This window comes from Phocoena phocoena, chromosome 3 (assembly GCF_963924675.1).
Source record: "Phocoena phocoena chromosome 3, mPhoPho1.1, whole genome shotgun sequence".
NCBI lineage: Eukaryota > Metazoa > Chordata > Mammalia > Artiodactyla > Phocoenidae > Phocoena > Phocoena phocoena.
In genome coordinates this window covers 167,095,504-167,118,587 of record NC_089221.1, presented here as the reverse complement: position 1 = coordinate 167,118,587, position 23,084 = coordinate 167,095,504, and the positions used below count along the sequence as shown (strand labels likewise).

The window sequence follows — 23,084 nt, the reverse complement described above, 5'->3', positions numbered from 1 at the left end:
GGAGGTGCTAAGGAAATGCAGCCAGACTGGTTACCAGCAGGGCATTGTAGAGGGACAAGTTGGGAGAGGATAGAGGATGTGAGCAATTTTAATTGTCCCCATTATAATCCATTATGTCGGGTGACCATCTGAGTGCGGGGTTTCTGTCCCTCGCGCCCGCCGCCCCCCAGAGCCTTTATCAATGTCTGGTGGTGGGGAAACTGCAGAGTTCTCAAGGAGTTGATGCCTGTTGCTCACAAAGCTTGTCACAAGTATTAGCACTTTCAAAGTAATGTGGAGAACATTGTTGATCAAAGTTCTCGGGGTGGGTTTTTTCCCTCTTTAAATTTTATTATGGAAATTAACTGTGGCACAGAAGTAGGAAGAATGATGTACTCACTACCCAGCTTTAACAGTTGTCAACATTTGCAGGATATCTAATGATAACTTATTGTGGGACTTAAAATTTCTGAACCGTGGTTGAGCTTGTGAAGTGCCCAGGCCTCTGCACCCAGGGAACCCTCCTGGCATGGTGTGCACACAGATCCTCAAGTACCTGACATATGCCTGACACATTTCATGTCTCTGTTTTAGGTGGAGGTGGAGGCAGTGTCCCTGGAATTGAGAGGATGGGCCCCGGCATTGACCGCATTGGGGGTGCCGGCATGGAGCGCATGGGTGCAGGCCTGGGCCACGGCATGGATCGTGTGGGCTCTGAGATTGAGCGCATGGGCCTGGTCATGGACCGCATGGGCTCAGTCGAGCGCATGGGCTCCGGCATCGAGCGCATGGGCCCACTGGGCCTCGACCACATGGCCTCCAGCATCGAGCGCATGGGCCAGACCATGGAGCGCATCGGCTCTGGTGTGGAGCGCATGGGTGCCGGCATGGGCTTTGGCCTGGAGCGTATGGCCGCACCCATTGACCGTGTGGGCCAGACCATCGAGCGCATGGGCTCTGGCGTGGAGCGAATGGGCCCTGCCATCGAGCGCATGGGCCTGAGCATGGAGCGCATGGTGCCCGCAGGCATGGGGGCAGGCCTGGAGCGCATGGGCCCTGTGATGGATCGCATGGCCACCGGCCTGGAGCGCATGGGCGCCAACAACCTGGAGCGCATGGGCCTGGAGCGTATGGGCGCCAACAGTCTCGAGCGCATGGGCCTGGAGCGCATGGGCGCCAACAGCCTGGAGCGCATGGGTCCCGCCATGGGCCCGGCCCTGGGCGCTGGCATTGAGCGCATGGGCCTGGCCATGGGTGGTGGTGGCGGTGCCAGCTTTGACCGTGCCATCGAGATGGAGCGTGGCAACTTTGGAGGAAGCTTCGCAGGTTCCTTTGGTGGAGCCGGAGGCCATGCTCCTGGGGTGGCCAGGAAGGCCTGCCAGATATTTGTGAGAAATGTAAGTGGCTCTTCAGGAACTTCTCAGGGGTTGTATGCACAAGGGAGGAGGGGGCAGGAAGCCAGCAGGACCGAGTGGTAACAGGTCGAAGTCAGAGGGAGAGCTGAGTAGCGTGCAAGGGCCCTTTGCCACTTTCCCCGAAGTTTGGTGTTGGGAGAATGAGGAGGGAATGTGAGAGCTCGTGAATACTTGTGCAGCAGAAATAGTGGGTTTGTGAAATCCTAAGCTTCTCTGACTACTGGATGGAAAAGCCAGTGATCTGAAGAACTTGAGTTTCTTGAACTCTCAGCTTGATGAGCTGCTAAATGACATGGCACGACGGTTCGGGGGTGGGGGGGAACGGCTGTACCTGAATTATCTTTACCAGATTGACCACCTTTAGCTACTATTCAGTGGTTCTGTGGGCTGCTGTGTGTTCTGCTCTGTGCATGGTGCTCCCACAGACAGATGCAGACAGGAGGGAATGAACTTGCTGTGCTAGTTTAGAACCTCACGCGGACAGACTCTTTGTTGTCTGCTGATCATCTCAGTGTGAAGGTCAGCCAGTTTCTCTGTGTGATAAGTTTTAAAGGCACTCTGAGACAATTGATGTTTGTGCATTAGGATTTGGTTGAGTCACTCACCAGTCTCCTTTTTCTCCCTCAGCTCCCATTTGATTTTACATGGAAGATGCTAAAAGACAAGTTCAACGAATGTGGTAAGTATTTGAGAGGCTTTCTAGGTGCTTCCTTGTGTTGTGCCTTGTTGGTGCTGCATTGGAGTCATGCAGCGAGGCTTCCATCCTCGTCTTCAGACACCTTCTGTGACTCTGGAGGATGGATGGGACTTGCCATTTTTCTGCCTGTGCAAATATTCAAGCAGGTTGTTGAGTTTCCTTTTATGTGTCAGATACTTTTTCACCTGTGTTCTCATTTCATCTTTGTTTTTCTCTTTTTTTCCCCTTCCAGTTTTTGAAAGGAGGTAGTGTTGACCCCATTTTACAGAGTCAGGCCAAATCATGTTCCCAAGGTCACATGGCTTCTAAGTGACAAAGCTAAATAAAATAAATACATCTGAGACAAGGTTGTTTTCCACAATAGCACTATTGGTTTGCGCCTCAGAGAGCACTCGCCCAGCAGGTCCCTTGGGTGAGGTTTCACAGGCTCTGGGCACACAGTAGCTTGTGTGCGATGAAGCTAAGGGTCTCTGATAGAGGTTTCCTGGCACACCAGGCAGCCATTCTGGAAGGGTCACTTTGTGGCCAGAAAGAAGTTGTCTCCGGTTGAGGCCCTGCCCCTCACGCCTACCACCTCTTTTCTTTTAACCGTGTCAAGTTGGGAGCCCCAGCCCTAAGCCAGAGGTCTGGGTAGCTCCCTGGATCAAGGCTTCCTCAGTGTTTTCTCATTTCCTTTTGCTGCAGTGACTCAGATTTCACCACTATTGCTACTTCTCCTGGTTCTTCTCCCGGGTCAACTGTTGAGCCATAGCCTGCCTTCTTGCCCTGTTCTTGTCCTCTTTCCACTCCTTAGTTCCCAAGTTGTAGTGGATATTCTGAAAAGTCAAATTGGATCACTTCCCCCTGCCACAGATGCCCAGAGGTGTCCCTCTGCTGTCAAGAGAAAGCCCAAACTATGATCCCCTGTATGACTTAATGTCACCCTAAGCTGTTTTAGACCTTTCCCGTGAGAAGCCCTCCAGGATGTTGACCTCTTAAGCAGAGTTGATGGCCCTAGAATTGTGAGTGCCAGCACCGGTTACACTGTGTGTTCTTGGCCCTGTGTTTCTGTGGCTCTTCCCTTGTAGATTGTTTCCATGGTGCTTGACACATACCTGGATGCTTAACCGGAGCTTGAATGAATATTTGTAACCTGTTTGCCAGTTATTACAAAGCTTGTATTTGGACAGTACAGAAGTGTCCACGGTATTGGCATTGGCCTTGTAAATGCGGTGGAGCAGTGTATTACATAAGTGAAGCCTCTGTAAAATTTGCCTATAAAGCTGGCTTCACACAGCGTCTTTTTATAACTCTTGAGAGTAAAAGTGTGCATTTGAAGCCGCCAGGAATGCTCATGGTGGGTCAGACTGTTGTCCCGTTGGCAGAAGAATGGCAATGTGGCTGAGGGCCATAGTAGCTGGGTTCCAGCCGCTGTGTTCTGAGCATTCATGCGCCAGGCGCGAGGGCCACCCTCCCTTTTGACTCTGTCAGCCGAAATCCAACAGGTGATCTGGACTCAGTGGAGCCCAGACTGAGGGCTGTGCTCTGGGTTTGCCTGATGAGTTGTGGTCTCTTCTTCCCTCCCTGTGCCCAGGCCACGTGCTGTATGCCGACATCAAGATGGAGAATGGGAAGTCCAAGGGGTGCGGTGTGGTTAAGTTTGAGTCGCCAGAGGTGGCTGAGAGAGCCTGCCGGATGATGAATGGGATGAAGCTGAGTGGCCGAGAGATTGATGTTCGAATCGATAGAAATGCTTAAGCAGTTGCCTTTTTTAAACATCGATACCAGACCTCTGAATTTGTATTTTTTCTTGTTAACCATTTTAATTTGTTGGCTGGATGTATAAAGATGTTTAAAAAATTCAGTTGCTTTTTGGGGTAATTTGAATTACTTTTTTAATGACTGGGATTCCATTTGACTGTTTGCATTGAGATTGCAATGTGCGCAATTTTTTTTGTAGTTGTGGCATCTTGTTGACATCGAATATGACTTTGATAATAAATACCAGTTCCTGAAAGCTGCTTGCTTTTGTGTGTGTGTTGTGGGGTAACTGCCCGAGTTTGGGGGAGCTAGAGCTGCTCAGTCTCCTTTCTACCCTTGGAGCTGTGGACCCTTGGGGTGGGAGGCCACTGGCCCCAGCCACTTCAGAATAATTTCGTGGAAACGGAATCCTGAGTGGACCTCAATCCCCTAGGGCTGGTTAATGGTGCATTTGGCTGTCGGAGCCATCCTGTCTCCCCTGGTGCAGTTCTGTAGGGCACAGATGCTGCATCAGGCTCGTTTCCAGTTAGACTTTTGTCTCAGTCTGCTCTGGCTGCTGTAACAAACATTTGTTTCTCACAGTTCTGGAGGCTGGGAAGTCCAAGATCAAAGCGCTGGGAGATTCAGTGCCTGGTGAGGGCCCGGTCCTAGTCCGTGGATGACACCTTCTAGCTGTAACCTCACATGGCAGAAGGGGCCAGGGAACTTTCTCAGACCTCTTTTATTTATTTTTTAAAAAAATAATTTTTTAGCTTTATTTGTTTGGCTGCGCCGCACGGCTTGTGGGACCTTAGTTCCCCCACCAGGGGTTGAACCTGGGCCCTAAGCAGTGAAAGTGCATGCAGAGTCCTAACCACTGGCCTGCCAGGGAACACTCTCAGACCTCTTTTGTAGGGGCACGAATCCCATTCATGAGGGCTCTGCGGCCACGACCTGATCCCCTCCCCAAAGGCCCCACCTCCTAGTACCATCACGTTGAGGGTTAGGTTTTCAACGCAGGAATTGTTTTTGGCAGCAAGGACACAAATGTTCAGTCCATAGCAGCTTTTCTTTGCTAAAACAGACCAAGTAGGGTGAGAGTTTCTGAGCATATTTTGTCCTGTCAGAGGTTTAGGCTGAACTTGATACCTGGACTCTTATCAGAACTGGGTCACATTCCCCCCAAGATGTGATCTCATACGTAAGTCCACTTGGGCTGTGTAGCCTGTGAGAAGCTGCAGCTGCTGCTTGTCACGTTGGATGTGGAGGGTCTTCATTCTGGCTGGTGGCTGACACGGGGTACCATCACGGGGACTCCCACCTCTAAGTCTAGCAAGGTGCCAGCTCCCTTGCTACCTTCTCCTGCCCTACTTTTCTCCTTTCTGGCCTATATCCTTGAGGGGTGCGACCTTGGAGAAGGGGGGTGACCCCACAGATTCCCCCAGGTGTCTGATCATGGCTCCAGTGTGTGGTGCCCATCAGGAGGGAAAGACAAGACAAGAAGCAGGAATTGCTTTAAAAGAGGGGCTTTATGTGGTCTGTGTCCGTGGTCAGACAGGAGCCTGGGCAGTTCTGTGACGGCCAAACTGGGATCCAGGGCTCCTTCGGTTAAGAGGTGGCTGTGGATTGGTGGGTTGTCCTGGGTCCCCATCCCTGTAGGCCTTATCGTCCCCCGGGGAATGGTTGGTTATCCAGAGGATCTGCCGAGGAGGGGTGACTTCCAGTGACCCTTGCCCCATAAGCAGGTAGCCAGCAGCCCCTGGTGGAGTGGGATGGGACCTTACCCCCTCCCAAGACACTGTAGTCCCTTCCAGTCCACCCGGAGCATCCACATACATACCCCAGGAACCGACGTCGTCATACACCTCTGTTTCCCTGGTTGAGAGCACAGTTAAGGTCAGTAAGGGTCACCCCACCCCTCCCCCCTAAATCCCCCACCCCATCAGGGCCAGCACTCACAGGGGCAGTAGAGCTGTTCTGGGTACGTAGCCATCTGCGAGGAGAGAGCGGGGGTGGGTGAGTTCTCCACCCTCCCTGGTGTTTGGCGTCTTCCCAGGGCTGCCCCTGCTGGGCTCACTCACACTTGCCCTTGGTGTCCCGGCACAGCATCTCCTCCGTGCTGGTGAACTCGATCACCTCCAGGATCTCCCCACGCCGAACCGCCAGGTGCTTGCCACCCCCACGACGGGTCTTGGCGTTGGGGTCAATCATCATCCTTGTCTGAATCACAATCTCCCCCTCAAACTGGGGAGGAAGACATCAGAGCTTTTGGTCATGCTGCCACCCCGAGGACCCCTGCCTGGCTTCTTTCTGAGGATGGAATTTGTGGGGCTTTGGTCAACTGGGGCTGAGCGCAGCCCTCCCAGGACTCTTGCTTTGCTTGGGGTTCACACCTTGAACTTCTTCCGGAACTCCCGCTCAGCTTTCTCTGCCTTCCGGATCTGCTTCAGAGACTTCAGGTCCGTGGGCGGCAACTGCTGTGGCTGGGGGCCCTTCTCCTTCCTGAGCCCCCGGGGAGTTGGGTGCTCATGAGCAAGACGTGCTTCTCAGGGACCCCCTTTTACCGTCCTCCCAGAGCTCAGCCCCACCCTGTCCCACTCCCTTTGCCCTCTGGTACCTGGGCTCTTGATCTTGTGGTGGCCTCCTGGGGGGTTGCTGGGTAGACAGCACTTCATCTGGGACAGTCAGAATGCTGAGTTAGGGCAGGGACCATTGGTTCGGCCTCTGAATCTGGCGACCTGCTCTTTCCCTTGTCAGTTCTCAGGACCTTGGTCCCCTCCCCACCCCGCTGCCCAGGCCTTTCTCATGAGTTGTGAGTTCTAGTGGATTGCCTTTCATTTTCTTAACTCCTGTCGCAGGACAGGCGTGGCAGAAACCGTTACCACTCATTTCAGCTGTCTTGACTGTCATCCCAAGTTGCTTGCCGAGGAGGACCTAAGGGTTCAGAGAGGTAACGCAGCCTGCCCCAGGTCACCCAGCTGTTAAATGGTAGAGGCAGGATTTCTCTGTAGGCTTTTGAGGCCATTTCACGCCTGCCTTGTAGAGCAGGTGGGGTTCTGGGAATTGTGATGAGATTTGGGTCAAAAAGTAAGGCGAAGAAAAATATTTCCAGGAAGCAAAGAAGTCTGCCTCTGAGAAGGGGCTGTTGGGCTGGGGCTCTTGCCTGGCCTGGCTGATGATGAGACTGTCTCCCAGGTGAGGACTGACTACCCCGCAAACGACCAGCTTTCCAGGTATGAGCCCTGCTGGCCAAGGGTGTGGCTTACAGTGGGAGCCTTGTGAACACAAGGGGAGTGAAGGATTCAGAACCTGAAGCCCCTAGCTTTTTGCAGTCCTCTCTGAATGACTTGAAGTGCTGCTCTGGACATTTCTAGGCCAGCAGACCCTTCCATCAAGCTGCCCGAGGGGCATCTGCATGGTGCCCTTCCACCCCTTCAGACACTGAGTTTGCCTCCAGCCTCAGCTGGGTGGTGCTTGGGTAACAGTGCCACCCAGAGGCTGCCCAGGCCGGAGATGGTCACCCGGCTGGGAGCAGTCTTGACTTCACCCCAGGGCCCCTACAGACCTGCCGCAGCCAGAGAGTGCAGCCCTGGGCACGGCAGTGCGGGGCAGACCTTGGTGCCCTGTGTCCCCAGCTTTCTGGCAGTGTGATCCTGAGCACGCCACCCTCAGCTCCTGAGAAAGAGCTGGGCCCGGCCCCTCCAGAGGAGCCCCCAGCTGTGCAGGGAGCCTCTAGTGGAGCCGCCACTGCTCTGAGTGAGGCAGAGAGTGGGAGCGGGGAGCCCAGAGTCCTTCCAACTGGGGACAGACTTGAGAAGGGCAGAGCTGCCTTTGGGACAATCACTGAGCCCCACTCAGTGTCTCGAGAAGGGGGGAGATCTGGGGAAGCATGTGGTATTGGCTCAGAACCTTGAAGAATGACTGGCGGTTGTCCAGTGGCTGGGACGGTGAGCAGAGGGAGGGAAGTGCCTGGTCTACTTGGGGTTGGGGAAGGGGAAGCGAAGCGGTGGGCCACGCCTGCGGAGCTGCTGGAAGTGGATGGCCAGAGGTGCTCCCTCCCCACCCACGTCCACATCCCCAAGAGAGGCCCCCCAGACCCAAGCCACAGAGCTTAACTGGAGCGGAAGCAGGAGGGGCCCTGTCAGGAAGCTCTGTGCTAACAGGGGTGTTGCAAGCAGCCCCTGGGGAAAGCCCAGGAGAAGCAGAAGGGGCTGGGGAAGGAGTAACAGCTGTATAGGCAGCAGACTTTGGAGGGTGGCCTGGTGAGGAGGGAGCGGTAGCTGGGGATCCCAAAGGCACCTCTGATGAAACGTTCCCCTGCAGGAGACCCTTCCAAAGACAGGACAGGGAAGCAGCCTGGGAGCCTAGGGTCTGGGCTCCTGTGTATCGGCTGTGCGCCCTGGGGCAAGTCACTTCTTGCCTCGAGCTTGTCCTCAAGCTTGCACTCCTGTAAAATGGGCAGGACACTGCCTCGGGGGTGGTGGGCTGTGCACATTCGGTGAAGTGCTGGCATGGGAGCCTTGGTGTTTTCACATGGGGTTGGTGAATGCATCATCCCCGAGCTGGGCCTGCTTGGCCTTCATCCTGCTCTCCAGGAGCAGAGGTGTGGAAGGGAGAGAAGAAGCGTCCTTGGAAACCCAGAGCACAGAGAGAGAGTTGCCTGGGACTGCAGGCCTGGAGGGTCGGCCACACCCTGTCTCCAGCCCCTGCCTCTGAGTTCAGGCCCAAGTCCTGCCTGGACATCCCTCAGGCACCTCCAACACCATGGGTCCCTTACTCAGGTGCAGGCTCAACATTTGGGCCTCAACCCTGTCATGAGCCCGCTCTCGTCCCTGGTGATGCACCACCAAGTCCTCTTGCTGCTTTGTACCTGATCCTTCCACTGCTCTCCATGTCTTCTGCCACCACCCTGGCCCACACCCTGGTCAGGCTGCTGGCCTCTGGGCCGCCCTTACTCACATTGTTCCACCCACCAGGAGCTGGCGTGACCTTTCTGAAAGGTCCCTCCTCCTCTCTGCTTCCTCCCCTGGCGCTGCTTTCAATCCATCAGGGATATGGATTGCCACTTGGCGTCACGCTAGCAACATGGCAGAACACACCCTTGTGACAAATGTTCCCCAGGTGCCTTGGCAGACTGGTCTGGCTGAGGGCCTGGCCCCGTCACCAACAAACCTCTGCCCTTGGGGCTGGGTCTGGAGTTGTCTGTGGGCTCCACGTCCTCGTACAGCTCGTAGGTCTCATCTGGGTCCCTATGGGGATACCTGAGATGAGGGACTCTTTCGGTCCCGTGACCCACGCCTGTACCCCCTGACTCCCTACACTCACTGTGGGGTGTCTTCAGGCTGTCGAGCCAGGAAGCCAGCAGAAAAGCTCCTCGGCAGAGCTGTGGAGAGATGAGAACAGGAGGGAGGGAGGCGGGCACTGCCAGGGAGCCTCCACACCCTCCTTTCTGCCAGGGCCGCCCTCACCCACCTGTGCTTGCTGCCAAGGTCCTTCGAAATCTCTGGACGTCCCTGGGGCCTGGGGGCAGTGGGGGCTTGGCTGGAGGGGCGCCCAGGCTGCTGACTGGGGGGAGAGGCCTCCGCCGGGGTGGGTGGCCAGGTTTGAGGCCCAGCCTCGAGCCTCCACCGCGAGCGAGGGCTCCAGATCTCTGCTGCCTGGCTCCAAACCCTGGGCTGAGTGGGAACCTAGGGCTGGAGCCTGCAACGGCAGTGGGCAGTGAGCTCTCTGAACGGGAGCCGGGGAGTGGAGGCTTTCTAGGGAGGTCACCGAGGAACTCAGCCTGCGGGCGCTTCCTGGGCAGAGATCTGGGCTTGGGCTGCGAGGACTTGCAGGGCGGCCCCCGCCACTCAAACTCCTTGGGGAGCAGGCTGCACTCGGGCCCCGAGGATGTCCTGGGGAGGTCACCACACTCGGGCCGCGGGGCCTTCTCGGGGAGGTCACTCGGCGGAGGCTGTGGCATCTTTCCGGGGACTGTACTGAAGTTGGGCTGTGAGGAGTGAGGCTGGGGCTCACTGGACTCGGGCTTTGAAGGGGGCATTGGGGGGACCTCAGTGGACTCGGGCTGCGGCAGGGACCTCTCAGGGAGACCACTGACCCCAAGCTGCGGGGGCTTCTCGGGAACGGTACTGAACTTGGGCTGGGGGGGCTTCAGGGTGACCTCATTGGACTCAGGCTGCTGGGACTTCCTGGGGAGTGCACCGAACTTGGGCCCTGTGGGGGGCCTTGGGGCGTGGCTGAGCTCAGGCGGCAGGGGCTTCCTGGGGAATGGAGTGGCCTTGAGCTGTGGGACCTTCTTGGAGAGTTCACTGAACTCAAGTTTGCAGGGCTTCTTGGGCAGATCAGTGAACTCGGGCTGGGGGTGCTTCTTGGGATGCTCGCCTAGCTCAGGCTGTGGAAACTTTTTGAGGAGTTTGTTGAACTCGGGCTTTGGGGATATTTGGGGGAGTTTGCCGGTCTCGGGCTGAGAGGCCTGGAACTTTGCTTGAAGGCTCCGAAAGTCCTGATGACTCCCCTAGGGGACACGGAGTCAGGCAGGGACTCAGACACATGCGGGTGGTGGAGAGACGGACGTGGGACAAGCGGACATGGTCACGGACACGCACCCCCTTCCCCTGGCTCCTGTTCAGTTAGCTCCTCTCCCCCACCTTCTGCCCTTGGCTTGCCATCTCTGTTGGCCATAGACTCCCACGTTTTTGTGTCTCCAGCCTCCCGGCGGGTTGCAGGCTCTCCTAAACTACCACACCCTCTGACCTCGCCACTCAGGACCAGGATGCGCACCCAGCCTCACCCCACTCTTGACCCGAGCTCCTGGGGCCCCTGGGGCCTGCTGCTCCCATAGCCCGCCCCGCCCCCTCAGTCAGGGGAGCATCCTCGAGCTCCTTCCCCCCCCACCCCCCGCACGCCCCCAGGCCCTTCTTTTCTCATTTCAAAATACATCCGGAATCCAGCCACTTCTCACTGCCTGCACCACTGTCCTGGCCCGGAGGAGCCCAACCGGGGAAGGCAGTATCCCCTGTTGCCTGGATCATTTAATAGGCTCCTCCTTGGTCTCCTGCCCGCCCCCGCCCCCGACCCCCGACCCCGCGTCCCCATCCCTGGTCAGTCCCCTCACAACAGCCGGAGGAGGCCAGTTAACCCAGAGTCGGTTTGTGCACCTCTGCTCAAAATCTGGCCGTGTTCCTTCATTTCCCCACAGTAGAAGCTAGAGATCTCACGAGGGACTTCCCTGGCGGTCCAGTGGCCAAGACTCCGCACTCCCAACGCAGGGGGCCCGGGTTCGATCCCTGGTCAGGGAACTAGATCCCGCGTGCCACAACTAACGATTCTGCATGCTGCAACCAAGACCCAGTGCAGCCAAATAAATTAAAAAAAAAAAAAAAAAAAAAATCTCACAAAGGCCCTGAACGGTAGATTCGACCTCTCCTACCCAGTCACCTCCTTGGCCTCCCCTTCTCCCATCTCCTGCCCTCTGCCTGGGACACTCTCCCCACTGCATGGCTCTCCTTCTCCTCTTCCAGGTCTCTGCTCCCATATTCCTTATTAGAGAGGACTTCCTCCCAGACCACCCTAATTAAAAAAAGAAGATTGGATTCCCCCTTCCCAGGATTCTCTATCCTCCCCAACCTGCCTGATGTTTCTCTTAGTTAGTACCTGACACCTTGTATCATTCTATTTATTTTACTTAATACTTTTTTTTGGGGGGTGGGGTGGGGGGGGGCGGCGGTGGCCATGCCTCGCGGCATGTGGGATATTAGTTCTCCGACCAGGGATTGAACCCACGCCCCCTGCATTAGAAGTGCAGAGTCTTAATCACTGGACCGCAGGGGGAGGTTCCAATACTTGTTTTTAAAATGTGTTTTGACTATTTGTGGGATTTTTTGGTTTTTGTTTTGGTCTCTCTCCTCCTCCTTTCCCCAGCCCCTGTGGACTGTCAGCGCCCCAAGGGCAGCAGCTTGTCTTGTGCATTGCTGTCCTCCCAGTGCCTGGCCTGTGCTAAGATGCTAAGTAATTCTTTGTTGAAATAACGTACAGGACGCAGAGACAGGCATGTGGGCGGCCTGACCATCACGTTCTCACACAGACTCACGTGGAGAGACACTAAGAGACCTAGAGGCAAACCTGAGGGCAGGGCCCCACAGTCCCAGACACCCCGACTGATGGTCAGGGATGCCCACCAGGCCCGGCAGGCAGGCTCCCGAGCGTGGGCACGCGCACCAGCCCTGGCACAGGAAGTCCGTCCCAGGTATGGTCTTGACCAGCCCCACATCCTTGGTCACGGACACGGGAGATGCACAAGTAGGCCAGGCCTGCTCTGACCGACAAGTCACCCCAGAGGTGGCCCTGCCACAGCTCCCAGACCTGGCTTCACCTGGGGTCGAGGAGACCGGGGAGGGGAAGGGTACGACCTCGGGGACTTTGCCCCCGCCTGTGCCTCACTCTGCCCTGATCCAGAGAACAAGGAAAGGTGCCGGGGCCTGAGACGCCTCTGTGGAAGCCCCGCTAACTGGTGGGTTGGGGCAAGGCTCCCACGTGACCCAGGGGGCCAGAGAAGCCGGGGTCAGCAGGTCAGGCCTTGGGGCGCTGCTGGGGTGGGGGGTGGGCAGCGTGTGCGTGACCCGCTTTGTCGCCCCCAGGAAGGCCCTGCCCCTCACCCTGGATGCCTGTTACCGGGTTGCTATTCATGGCGGGGGGGTCGTCTGGGCAGTGCCACCCGTCCCCCTTCTAGTCGCAGCCTCAGCCTCTGCTACAGGCCCCTCGGGAGCCTGAGCTGTCCCAGAGGTGGGTCCTGGCTGCCTCCTACCTCTGGGCGTTTGGGTCGGTCACAACCCTGAAAACCTGCCTGCCCCTCTGCCGCCCCGCTCTTGGAATGTGCCTTCCAGTTTCCACCCGTGGCATCCCCTGCCTCCGGCCAGTGGGGGGCTCTCCCAGGGCTTGGGGGCTCACTCACCATGGCTGCAGGCGGGTGACGGGCCACAGGGCGAGTGGGACCTGAGCCAGGGCTGCTGCCTTCAGGAAGTGACTGTAGCTTCTGCTCCACGGGCCCCACGGGGTGGGGTCTACTGGCCAGGCGAGAGGGCAGAGGAGGAAGGGGAGGAGGGGGGACAGCCCCAGCCTGTCTTCAGGTCCTGCTGGGAGCTTCTTGAATTCCTGTCCTGCGTTGCGCTTTGTGCATTTCTCAGCAGACACCCAACGGTCACTCGTTTCTCGACTCTGCTGGCCCCCTCTCTCCCACCCCATGCCCTGCTGTGTGCTGACCTCCGGACTCCAGGAAGAACTCATGCCAGGCCCTGAGGACCTCCTGCCGACAGAGGCAGGCCAAGGCCAACTCCTCCCAGGGCCTCTGCGGGAGGGGAGTGGTAGTTCTCAGCGGGAAAGGGGCACGGCCAGTTCCGGGCCGTGAGACCCCAGGAATCGAGCGAGCCTGACGGGTGAGGCCCTCCTGCTGGCTCTTGTTGCCTCAGTCCGCCTTCCTCATTTCAACACTTCCCTGTAGCCTGATTTCCAGCTCTGAGCAGGACTTAGCACTTCCCTGTTACAGGGGCAACTGTAACAAGGGCTGAGGGCCCAGGTGGGATGGCACGTTTGGTGGTGGGTGGGTGGGGAATGTCCAAGGCTCCCAGAGGACAAGAGAAGGAGGAAAATGGGGACAGCTGGGAGGCCAGCAGAGAGGGGGTGAAGGTGGTAGGCAAGATTAGAGCTGTGAGGGTGCAGGGTGTGAGGCCAGACAAGGGAGACCCTGATGGCAGGGCTCGGTCCCCAGGAAGTCAGTGACCTCAGGCTCATAGAGAAAGGGAGAAAACAACCAGTGGGAGAGTGCAGAGCCCCGATTCTCAGTTCAGCTATGCCACCGGCATCCTTTGAGTTCACAGAAAGACAGAAGCTCCAGGAGATTTTGACTTAATTGGTCTGAGGTGGGGCCTCAGCTTCTGAAACATCCCAGGTGATGCCCATACTGCTGGTCCAAGGATCACAGCAAGAGTAACAGAGATGTACTGAAGTCTCCAGAAAGATCCACATGAGACAGGGACGGAGGCTGGGCATTGCATTCCCAGCAGGAGCCCTTCACTTGCCTCTGCCATGAAGGCCACAGACTGCAGTCGGCAATGACTCCGCCTGCGTCTGCTCTTAAGAGCACAGCTTGGGGATTCTGGAGCCTCTGTGCCCGTGCATCCCTGTCCTTGAACGGACAGACATGCACGCTGGGTCACATTTCCGGATGTTGGTCCGCCTCCGAGTAGGAGGCTGGGGATGATGAAGAGGTCTGGGTCCTGGAGCGGCTCAGCCTGTTCAACGTGAGCCTGCAGTCTCAGGCCAACCTGCCCCCTCTGGGGTGGCTGTGTAAGGTGGGTGCCTGCTTGGACGCGCCGGCCCCTCATTCATTCTCCCTTCAGACCGACACTCTTGGGCGCCCTCTGCTGGGCGGAGCCGGGGCCCTAAGAGGACTCAGCTTTCAGGCATCCTGGAGTTGGGGTGCGGTGGAGGGACCCTCTGTGGGGCTCCCAGCTTGGTTGGCCAGAGGGAGGTCAGGGGCTGCAGGAGCCCAGAAGGGACAGTGGGAACAGTAAGACTTCCCAGGCGAGCAGACAAAGGTTGGATGGGAGTTGGGAGGGGGTGAAGGTAGGGGTCAGTTTTCAGAGTGACCCAACTCCCTAGGCCTCAGGGCAATTTCAGCTTGCTCCAGAGGGCAGCGAGGGGCCCAGGGGGCACTGTGGACCCACTGTACCCACGGGAGGGGCTGTTGCATCTTTGTGGGTGATGCGGTTGGGGGGGGCGGCACCTACCTGGACCAAGATACCTGGGTCTCTCTGGGAAGGTCCTGACAGACTGCGAAGTGGCACTGCCTAGATTCGGGGGTGCCTGAATGAGGAGCTTGATGGGGAAAACTCCAGGGGCTGGGGGACCCTGGTACGCTGGAGATGGGACACCAAGCCCTGAAGATGCAGGAAGGGATGGGCCTAGAGCCATATTCCCAAGGGTGTCTAGGGGCCTTGTGAGTGCAGAAAAAGGAGAGTGTGCCCTTTGGGCCTTGCTGCCTGGGTTTTCTCATCAGTGGTAACTGCCCCGCTTCTGGGGTGGTGCAGAATCGGTGACTTGGAACCGGGCCCAGCTAGAGTCAGGGCTCAGTCAGCTTACCCTCCTAGCCTCACCTCTATCTGTAAAGTGGGCCCCTGGACCCACCTCCTCCCCAGGTTCCTGAGAGGGTCCCAGGCAGCCGGCCACAGGCTTGGTGGTTGGAGTGATGTCAACCACCTGCGAACATTTCCCAAGCCCCCTCCCTCGCTCCCCATTCCTCTTTTGAATCCTCACAAGAACTCCAAAGGATGAGCATTCATGACACTCATTTTAAGGAGTAAGAAACTGAGATGCAGAGAGATTGTCTTCCCCAGGATCACCCAGCTGTGGTTCCAAGGCTTCTGGCTGAGAAGGGGGAGGGGAGCTCACAGGGGGCCTGAGCCCCAGGGTTCCCTGACGGCCCATCTGGCCCTACAGCAGGTGCTCAGTGACAGCCGCTTCTGTGGGGGCCTCGAGGTGCTAGCAGAGTGGGCGCCTGGCCTGAGCCACCTGCGACTCAGCTGCAACCCCATCAAGGACACTGGAGCCCTAAAGCCCCTTGTGAGGCTGAGGGCAATGGGGCAGGCAGGCGGGCAGGCCGGCTCCTGGGTCCAGGTGGGACAGGTCCAAAGGGTGCCCAGATCTCCCTGTTGCCCTTCCCAGGAGAAGCTGAAGGGCCTTCAGAACTTGGAGCTGTTCGGCTTCGAGGAGTCACAGCAGCTGCGCTAACGGAGCAGGATTTTGAGTCGTTACCCGAGCTCGGCTACCTGGATGGCTTCGATGCTGGGGACCCTGCTCAACTCTGAGACTGAGGCCAACATGCTGGGGGACGAAGATTCTGAGGAGGACTAGGGGGAGGATGGTAAGGGGGGCGAGGGGAAGATGGGAGGCTGGTGAGTGAGGGGGGTGAGGCCTGGGGACTCCACCCAGGGGGTGACTAATGTCTTGCTGGCCGCAGATAAAGGACAACTCTGATGACTTGGAAGATGGAGGAGATATGGAATGAAACAGGGTGGGCTGGGGCTGGGGACCTGGTCCTTGGGTTCTCGCTCACAGGATGTCTATGTTCCCCAGGAGGAAGAGGAGAGAGATGCTGAGTGTGGTCCTGAGAAGAGGAGGTGGAGAGGTTCAAGATGGGGCCTTGTGGGCTACTAGGAGAACAGGATCTTCATCCAGAGAGCTGAAGGGAGCTGTGGGGAGCGGTGGGGGTACTAGGCAGGGGAGGAGCACGATCGGAAGAGTTCCCTGTTTCCAGAGGTGTTCAGACTGGGGGGAAGGGCGGGGGGGTGGTTGCCTCCGGTGCTCCAGACGGGGTGGGGGGGTGGCGGGGGGGCGGAATCGAAGCTTGGGCTGGAAGGGAGCAAGATGCAGGAAGTAAAGCCGGCCTGAGGGGTGGCTGCCAGCAATGCGTGGGACTTCCATACCCTGGAGGCTTGACCCTCAGGGTTCTGGTGACAGCAGTGTGGGACCAGAGTTTGAACTCTGCCCCCAGCCTGACTTCCCAGGAAGGAAAGGAAGAAGAGGACCTATATATGTGGGAGAGGTGAGAAGGGAGGAAGCCCAGGCTCTCCAGGGCTGGCCTCGACCCACCCTCCTCCTCAGAGCTGGGGCAGGGGGAGGAGGGGAAGTGGGCAGCCGAAGACAGTGAGGAGGATGACGATGAGGCCTGAGCTCCCGCCTGCCAGAGTGCCCAGCCCTGGGGGCCCTGGCACCTCCCTTCTACTGCTGGGACTGCCCCACCACCCTGTCACCTCCCTGAGAGTCAGTGCTGGCCTCAGGACCTGGGGGGCTCCAGCTGGGCGGGCGCTCCTGACTCCCGGCAGTTTTTAAATAAAACTGGAAAACTTCTGTCTCATATGGTTTCTGGAAGTGGTGGGACAGGAAAGAGGACCACCTACAGCTGTCCCACTGCTGAGGTTGACAGGGGAGGTGGGACACAGGTGGGCTGTGAGGGGGAGGCCTGCCCCCTTCCGCGGTGGGAGCGCCCCAGGACTGCACTGGAGGGGCATGGGACCCAGACACAGCACAGGCTGGCTCATCTGCCTCCTTTATTGTCCCGCCACCCCGCCCATCGAGGCCCCCCTAAAATTACAAAACTACCCACAGCCCACCCGCAACGCGGCGTGGTTCAGAGCGGCGAGAAAACCGGACACTCCCCCTCTGACAGCAGCGGCGACACCTTGGGTGCCAGCGGGGCCGGGTCTGGGTGGAGCAGAGGAGGGGGCGCCTGAGCTTCAGCCCCGCCCCTCGCCTCAGGGCCCCCTCCCTCCCCACCCGCGCGCTCCCGGGCCTTACCCGCCGGCGCGTCGGGGCGCGGCTGCCCGGGCGCCGGGGCCGCAGGGGCGATGGGGCGGTGGTCCTCCAGGTGTAGGGTCATGGCGGGCCGCGAGGCCGTGGAGAAGGCGCACTGCATGCACGAGTAGCGGCCGCGCGTGTGCTCCCACACGATGCGGCTCGGGGCCGCGTGCCCTGCGGGCAGGCGGGACCCCGTCAGCCCCGGGCCCTGGGCGTGGGCGAGGACCGGGGCGAGGGCGGGTCGTACCTTTCTCCCCGCCTCCCCCTCAGCTCCCAGGCGCCGGGGCTCTGGAACGGCTGATCCGTTTCTCCCGGGCGTTTCCCCATGTATTTGGGGGCACCAAACTTGACTTATCTGCGTTCCCCTCTCCGATCCTCTGAACCAACGTAGGGGGAAGGACTCGGGAACCGGGTGAGAGTTTTACACGGAAACGCCGGCGCAGATAAAGAGCAGGGGCCGTAATTTTTAAAGGCAAAATCCTGTATTTCGGGGGTGACATTTCTGGCCACCTGGGAAGGGGGTGGGCACCGCTGCCTCCCAGTATCCCCTATGCCCCGCAGGGGAGAAATCCCCTCCACCCTCCCCGGTGATCACCTGCACGCACCTGAGGGCGTATCGGAGCCGCCCTGGGGTCTTCGCGGGCTGCCGCCGGCACCTGCGGTAAATGGGCGGGTCAAGGTCAGAAGTTAGAGGGAGCCCAGCCCACCCTTCAGGCGTCCCTGCCCCCACACTCACCTTGGCTCTTTTTCCACACTGCGGCGCTGGAGGCGGGCGGCCCGGGAGCGGCGGCCAGAAAGGGGCGCGGGCGTGGGGGGCTTAGGCCAAAAGGCGCAGGATTCAAGTACGGCAGGAAGGGCCCGGTGGGGGCAGGGGCAGGGGTCGTGAACGGCTCGAGCAGCGGGAACTGTAGCCCAGGCGCCAACGCAGGGTCGGACTCCGGGGGGCGCTCGGGCGCTGGTGGCTCCTTGTCGAGGGCGGGGGGTGGCGGCGGGGCTGGGCTCTGCGCATGCTCGGCGCAAACATGCAGGTGCTTGAAGAGGGAGCGGTGCGTGCGGAAGCGCAGGAGGCAGTTCTCACACCTGGGGGCGGCACAGGGCTGGGCTGGGTCTCCTGCGGGACAAGGGAGGGGCCTATCCGTAGTAACCTGCGGAGCCGCCGCTCGAGGGTGGTAAGGGAGCCCGGGCCCAAACAACAGATCCCCCATCTGCGGGGGAGGAGTCTGCCCTAAGCGTCCCCCTACTGTGGTCGCGACCCTTCCGGACCCCTCCAGGTCGGAGCCCTGGGAAGATGAGGAAGGAAGTCTCAGTTGTGACTTAGGTGATCCCTTTTCCTCTTGGGAGGTAGAGGGCTGGGCGGAGCCGCGCCAAGAATGCCGCCCCCCAAACCCCTTCCGAGCCCCGCCCTCGGGGTCCCTGGAACTTGCTCTAGCGACCAGTGTCTCTTCTGGGCAGGTTAAGGGCAAGGCTTGCCCTAGTTCATGCCCACTTCCCCGACCCAACCCCCTGGACTAGGAAGGGAGAAAAGCCCCGACCCCCGGTAGTGGCTGTCAAACCAGTGGTGGGGGGAGCTGCCTGGTCACGGAGCGCCAGCAGACGTGGGGGTGGACGGGGTCTCACTTGAAGTAGCGATTGGGTTTGTAGTGCAGCTTGCCGTGTGCCACCAGTTCCTGCATGTTGGGGAAAGTCTCGGTGCAGCTCGGGGCGGAACAGCGGAAGAGCTTGCCTGGTAGGGCAGGGATGAAGGACAGAGGAGTGGAGAGGGGTGGCCAGTCGGCTCTGCCTGCCTCCCGCCCTAACCTGCCTCCCCACCACCTACCCTGGCCCTACCTTCCAGGGACTGTGTGGGTGGGCAGTGGGTACGCAGATGCTGTGCCAGGTCTCGAACGCTGGGGAAACTGAGGCAGCAGCCAGGGCTGGAGCAGGGTATCTGCTTCCCTGCAGGACGCACAGAAGCGAGGGGAGGGGTGTGTCACCATCCCTTCTCCATCCACGCTGTCCAGGGCCCTACCCCAGAGAGGCATGTATGGGGTGGCAATTACCCTATGGTCTCTTACTGGGGCCTTCACCCTCTGCCTCCCCCAACAGAGGGTTGGGGCTGAGTTGGCCTGGCTCACAGCCTGGCATACACCTGGGGCTCAGTAAGTGGTGATTCCCTCTAGATGGGCCCCAAGTCTGGAGATACTCTGTATTCTTCACTTCTATCGTTCCAGGCCTGTGATCCCCCAGAAGGCCCCATCACGGGTCACCTGGTGGTGGGCGTCGTCTGGGAGGCCGCAGGTCCTCACTGGTTCCGGAGACAGTGCTGGTCAGGCCAAGGCCGGGTCCAGGGCCAACATGGCCACTGTCTGGGGCTGGGGAGGCACCCTGCTGGGTCCCTCCAAGCCCTCCACGTTCCCACACTGGGGGTGTGGCTGCCTGGTCAGAGCCTGGCTCCTCCCCCATGGAAGAGGAAGTGGCTACAGCAGCCACAACTGGGGACACCTCCTTGTCGGTCTCACTGGAGCTGGGCTCTGCAGTGCCCGGCATGTCCGGGCTGGGACCCGAGGTTTCCTCCTCCTGGTGGAAGGAAGAGGTGGGGAGAACCCCTCTGGGCCCAGGGTCTGCCTGGGCCAGCCAGGGGAACTCCACCCCGCCAAGACCACTGGGCATTCCTGAAGCAGCAAATGCCCCGGAGACGTCACCCAGTCAGCCCCCATCCTAAGGAGTGGCAGGGGGTGAGGGGTGGATTGAGCTCCTGCCTCCTGTGTCCCCATCCTCTGGGAGGGAGCTTGGAGGTGTTCCAAATGTAGAAGGGGGTACCTTTTTAAGAATCATCTATATGAAAGAAGCATGCCTTTGACCCTAACTTGGTAAGGTGGGAGGCCCCCTACAAGGCAGGGGCGTGGCCCATAGGGAGTGGGCGGGGCAAAGGCGGGGATCTGAACCGGGCGCGGATAGGAAGATGCTGGAGGGGCCAAAAGTGGCCGAGGGGTTTGTTCGAGGACGGAGATATGTCTACCAGCTGGGCTCGAGCTGTGCAGGCGAACTGGAAGTGCTGGGGCCCCGGCCGTATGAAGATCTGGGGCGGTGCCCGAGCCCTGTGGGCGTGGCCCAGTCGAAACCAGGCCCAGAAGTAGGGGGTAGGGTGCTCCCCGAGTGACAGCCAGCGGCGGGCGAGTGCCCGGATGTGGGGGCGGGGTCGGCCGGAGGCTATGTGCGCTACAGGGCCGCTCCCCGCCAGTCCCCGCTGGTTCGCCGCGTCCGCGTCCCCGGCGCCGCGCTCACCATCCTCGGCCTGGTTCGGCTTCTTGTTCCCGCGGCTCCGGCGGCTCCAGCTAAGGCTGCGGTGACTCCTTCCGTGGCCGCAGGCTCGCGCTCACGTCGGCGCCATTTTTCGCCTCCCAGGTCTCGCGAGAACGGAGGAGGGAGCCTGTGCACAGTGCTCCGCGAAGAGGCGGGGCCTGAGATCCGGGATTGTCCTGGACGGCGGAGCGTGCGCCGTGGTGGATTTGCAAGCCGAGGGCAGTCGTAGGGTGCAAAGAATCTGCAGGTAGAGATCTAGGATTAAAATCTCCCCGGGCCTCTGTCTGCAAAATGAGCATCTTCAGCCTCTCCAGTCCCGTCACCATACCTCGAAAGGGGATAAACAGCGGTTCTCTTTTTTGAAGAGGTCGTGTTTAGAGGGCCTCCTCTTTCGAGGGAAATTGGCAGTGGCCGTCAAAATTTTCAATGCACTTAGTTCTGACGTTGGAACGGGTCTGCTGAGATAGCCAAGGGCGGGAAGCAAGCCAACTGTCCGTCCTCGGGACACCCGGAACGGGTGTAGCCTAAGGATGGAGAGGTGCGTGTTTTCAGGAGGATGGATGGAGAGCCTTGGGTATACCGGCGTGGAATGAGTTACCTATCCAACCTACGTTTCTTTTCTTTTTTTTAAAATACAGCCTCACTAAGTGTCACTACATCTCAGAAAGTCACTCTAGAATTTAACGCTGCTGCTTTTTGTTGTTTTTATTTATTTATTTATTTATGGCTGTGTTGAGTCTTCGTTGCTGCGCGTCAACCTACATTTCTTGAGTGCCTACCCTGTGCTAGGCGCTGGGGACCCAGAGATGAACAGGACAGACCAACATCCCCACTCCCAGAGTCCGCTCACGGTTTAAAATGGGGAAACAGACAATGAATCAACACATGCAGCAAACGATCTTACGTTCTATTAAGTGCTACAAAGGAAAAACAAAACAAAACAAAACCCCAGAAGGATGTGATGGTGATGGGTCAGGAAAGTTGCTCTGTGAGGTGACTTCTGTTTTTTTTTGCGATACGCGGGCCTCTCACCGTTGTGGCCTCTCCCATTGCGGAGCACAGGCTCCGGACGTGCAGGCTCAGCGGCCATGGCTCACGGGCCCAACCGCTCCAAAGCATGTGGGATCCTCCCGGACAGGGGCACGAACCCGTGTTCCCTGCATCGGCAGGCGGACTCCCAACCACTGCGCCACCAGGGAAGCCCTGTGAGGTGATTTCTGAGTTGTCACCTGATGGTCAGGAAGGAGTGAGCCAGTGGAAGGTCAGGAGGCCACAGCACTCTGGGAAGAATGGATAGCTGGTGCAAGTGGCCTGAGTTGGGGAGGGACAAGCTTGTCTTTTTCAAGAAACAATGAGGTGATCAGCTCACTGCTGGAGCAGAGTGGAGGCAGGGAGTGGAGGTCAGAAAGTGGACATGGTGCAAGAAAGGTCATGCAGGGACCTTGTGAACCATGGAAAGAGAGGCATGTGATCTCTATTCTAACCTTGAATCTTTAGCAGGGGGAGGTACACCATCTGATCGCCGGTTGTCTTTGGAGGATGGGTCATTGTGGGGACGGTAAAGTGGATCTTTGATCTCAGATCTCTATAATACATTATTTAACCGTTCAGGAAGTATTTCTTGAGTTCTAGGCAAGTTTAGGCTTTACGTACGGTGTATTTCCATCTATATATACATAAGATGTACCTATCTGCTTTTATACGCTAAGAATACCACTGGAAGGAGATGGACATTAACAAATTGGGGGGGACAGGAATTTTCGAGTGAGGGGAAGACAGATTTTTCACACTCTTGGGCTGTTTGAATTTTTTTTTTGGCCGCACCATGCAGCTCGTGCATTGTGGCCAAAAAAATCCCTTGTGTCTTCGTTCCCCTACCAGGGATCGAACCCGGGCCCACCACAGTGAAAGCGCGGAGTCCTAACCACTGGACAGCCAGGGAATTCCCATGGGCTGTTTGAATTTTAAAGAACTGTTTTCTTTTGATTATCATTAATACAGTTAAAACTCATTAACTGTATTAAAAACTCCTTAATTAAAAAAACATCATTTTGATACAGGGTGGAGGTGTGTGTGTGTGTGTGTGTGTGTGTGTGTGTGTGTGTGCAGGGGAGGTTGGTGCAATCTGGGGAAGGGTGGGGCGAGGTCCCAGAAAGGACAGGGAACCAAGAAAGAGAGAGGAGGGGCCCAACTTAAGAAATTTTGTAAAAGAGTCAACAGGATGTTGCTGAGTGAGGGGGACCAAGCTGACTGAGGTTTGCAGTCCGAAGATGCTATAACCTAGATGTGAGATGCTGTCTGTTAGAAGATGTCAAACCCACTCCCTTCTTCATCCCCAGTGCCTCACCCAAACCTCACCCATCAGTCTTGCCCGGAAGGCCCCACTTCCTGCAAACAGGGTGCCTGCTGTGGCAGTGGGGCCACAGGGCTGTACCCCAAAGTGCCAGGAGGGGGGGCAGCCTGCATGATGAATTCTAGGGCAGAGAAGGGAGACAGAGGCCCTCATTCCCCTTCAGCGCCAGGAAATGCCCAGCTGATGAGGTTGTGGCTCACACAGTCCTCCCCGACTCTGTCCCCCAATCTAAGTTTTGCAGAGAGACACTCACAGTGGTGACTGGGCAGTGGAGGGGCAAAAATCAGAG

At 58.2% G+C, this 23,084-nt stretch overlaps 4 protein-coding genes across 6 annotated transcripts in view; 2 read left to right on the top strand and 2 right to left on the bottom strand.

The window, feature by feature from the left end:
* HNRNPM (heterogeneous nuclear ribonucleoprotein M) overlaps positions 1 to 4,087 on the top strand; it is a 39,461-nt gene extending 35,374 nt beyond the window's left edge. For 2 of the 3 annotated variants that reach the window (XM_065875410.1, XM_065875411.1), the window contains 3 exons: positions 574 to 1,376; positions 2,022 to 2,073; positions 3,665 to 4,087. In XM_065875410.1, coding sequence (XP_065731482.1) covers positions 574 to 1,376; positions 2,022 to 2,073; positions 3,665 to 3,828 — 1,019 coding nt within the window. In that variant the 3' untranslated portion in view covers positions 3,829 to 4,087. The remainder of the gene's footprint in view (positions 1 to 573; positions 1,377 to 2,021; positions 2,074 to 3,664) is intronic. The other variant, XM_065875412.1, reaches the window with a different exon arrangement.
* Positions 4,088 to 5,360: 1,273 nt separating this feature from the next.
* Positions 5,361 to 12,495, bottom strand: PRAM1 (PML-RARA regulated adaptor molecule 1). Its single transcript, XM_065873834.1, has 11 exons — positions 12,465 to 12,495; positions 11,988 to 12,181; positions 9,283 to 10,324; positions 9,136 to 9,193; positions 8,983 to 9,059; positions 6,428 to 6,485; positions 6,204 to 6,312; positions 5,892 to 6,054; positions 5,770 to 5,803; positions 5,651 to 5,685; positions 5,361 to 5,569 (listed from the first exon to the last, which is right to left on the bottom strand). Exons 1-11 carry the CDS (start codon positions 12,493 to 12,495, stop codon positions 5,361 to 5,363), a joined length of 2,010 nt encoding a protein of 669 aa, XP_065729906.1.
* Positions 12,496 to 13,416: 921 nt separating this feature from the next.
* Positions 13,417 to 15,594, top strand: LOC136120422 (acidic leucine-rich nuclear phosphoprotein 32 family member A-like). Its single transcript, XM_065873832.1, has 4 exons — positions 13,417 to 13,494; positions 14,052 to 14,156; positions 15,304 to 15,426; positions 15,529 to 15,594. The coding sequence occupies exons 1-4, from the start codon at positions 13,417 to 13,419 to the stop codon at positions 15,592 to 15,594; spliced, it is 372 nt and encodes a 123-aa protein (XP_065729904.1).
* A 1,300-nt stretch (positions 15,595 to 16,894) lies between these two features.
* Positions 16,895 to 20,535, bottom strand: ZNF414 (zinc finger protein 414). The gene is made up of 8 exons (XM_065875418.1): positions 20,425 to 20,535; positions 19,407 to 19,716; positions 18,988 to 19,095; positions 18,778 to 18,883; positions 17,897 to 18,240; positions 17,766 to 17,816; positions 17,161 to 17,334; positions 16,895 to 17,067 (listed from the first exon to the last, which is right to left on the bottom strand). The coding sequence occupies exons 1-8, from the start codon at positions 20,425 to 20,427 to the stop codon at positions 16,994 to 16,996; spliced, it is 1,170 nt and encodes a 389-aa protein (XP_065731490.1). The 5' UTR covers positions 20,428 to 20,535; the 3' UTR covers positions 16,895 to 16,993.
* Between the last annotated feature and the right edge of the window lie 2,549 nt (positions 20,536 to 23,084).

Bases quoted from the DNA above. Each gene is read 5' to 3' on its own strand.
- ZNF414 (XM_065875418.1), bottom strand. The intron at 17,335-17,765 runs GTGCGTGCAGGT...GCCTGCCCGCAG, and splicing joins CGGCTCCGATACGCCCTCAG to GGCACGCGGCCCCGAGCCGC. The intron at 17,068-17,160 runs GTAAGGCCCGGG...TGCTCCACCCAG, and splicing joins GCGCCCCGACGCGCCGGCGG to ACCCGGCCCCGCTGGCACCC.
- LOC136120422 (XM_065873832.1), top strand. From the start codon at position 13,417: ATGTCCAAGGCTCCCAGAGGACAAGAGAAGGAGGAAAATGGGGACAGC. The intron at 13,495-14,051 runs GTAGGCAAGATT...GCCTCCGAGTAG, and splicing joins GCAGAGAGGGGGTGAAGGTG to GAGGCTGGGGATGATGAAGA. The intron at 15,427-15,528 runs GTGAGGCTGAGG...TGCCCTTCCCAG, and splicing joins CTGGAGCCCTAAAGCCCCTT to GAGAAGCTGAAGGGCCTTCA.
- PRAM1 (XM_065873834.1), bottom strand. From the start codon at position 12,495: ATGAATAGCAACCCGGTAACAGGCATCCAGG. The intron at 9,194-9,282 runs GTGGGTGAGGGC...ATCTCTCCACAG, and splicing joins GACCTTGGCAGCAAGCACAG to CTCTGCCGAGGAGCTTTTCT. The intron at 9,060-9,135 runs GTGAGTGTAGGG...GTATCCCCATAG, and splicing joins CAGCCTGAAGACACCCCACA to GGACCCAGATGAGACCTACG.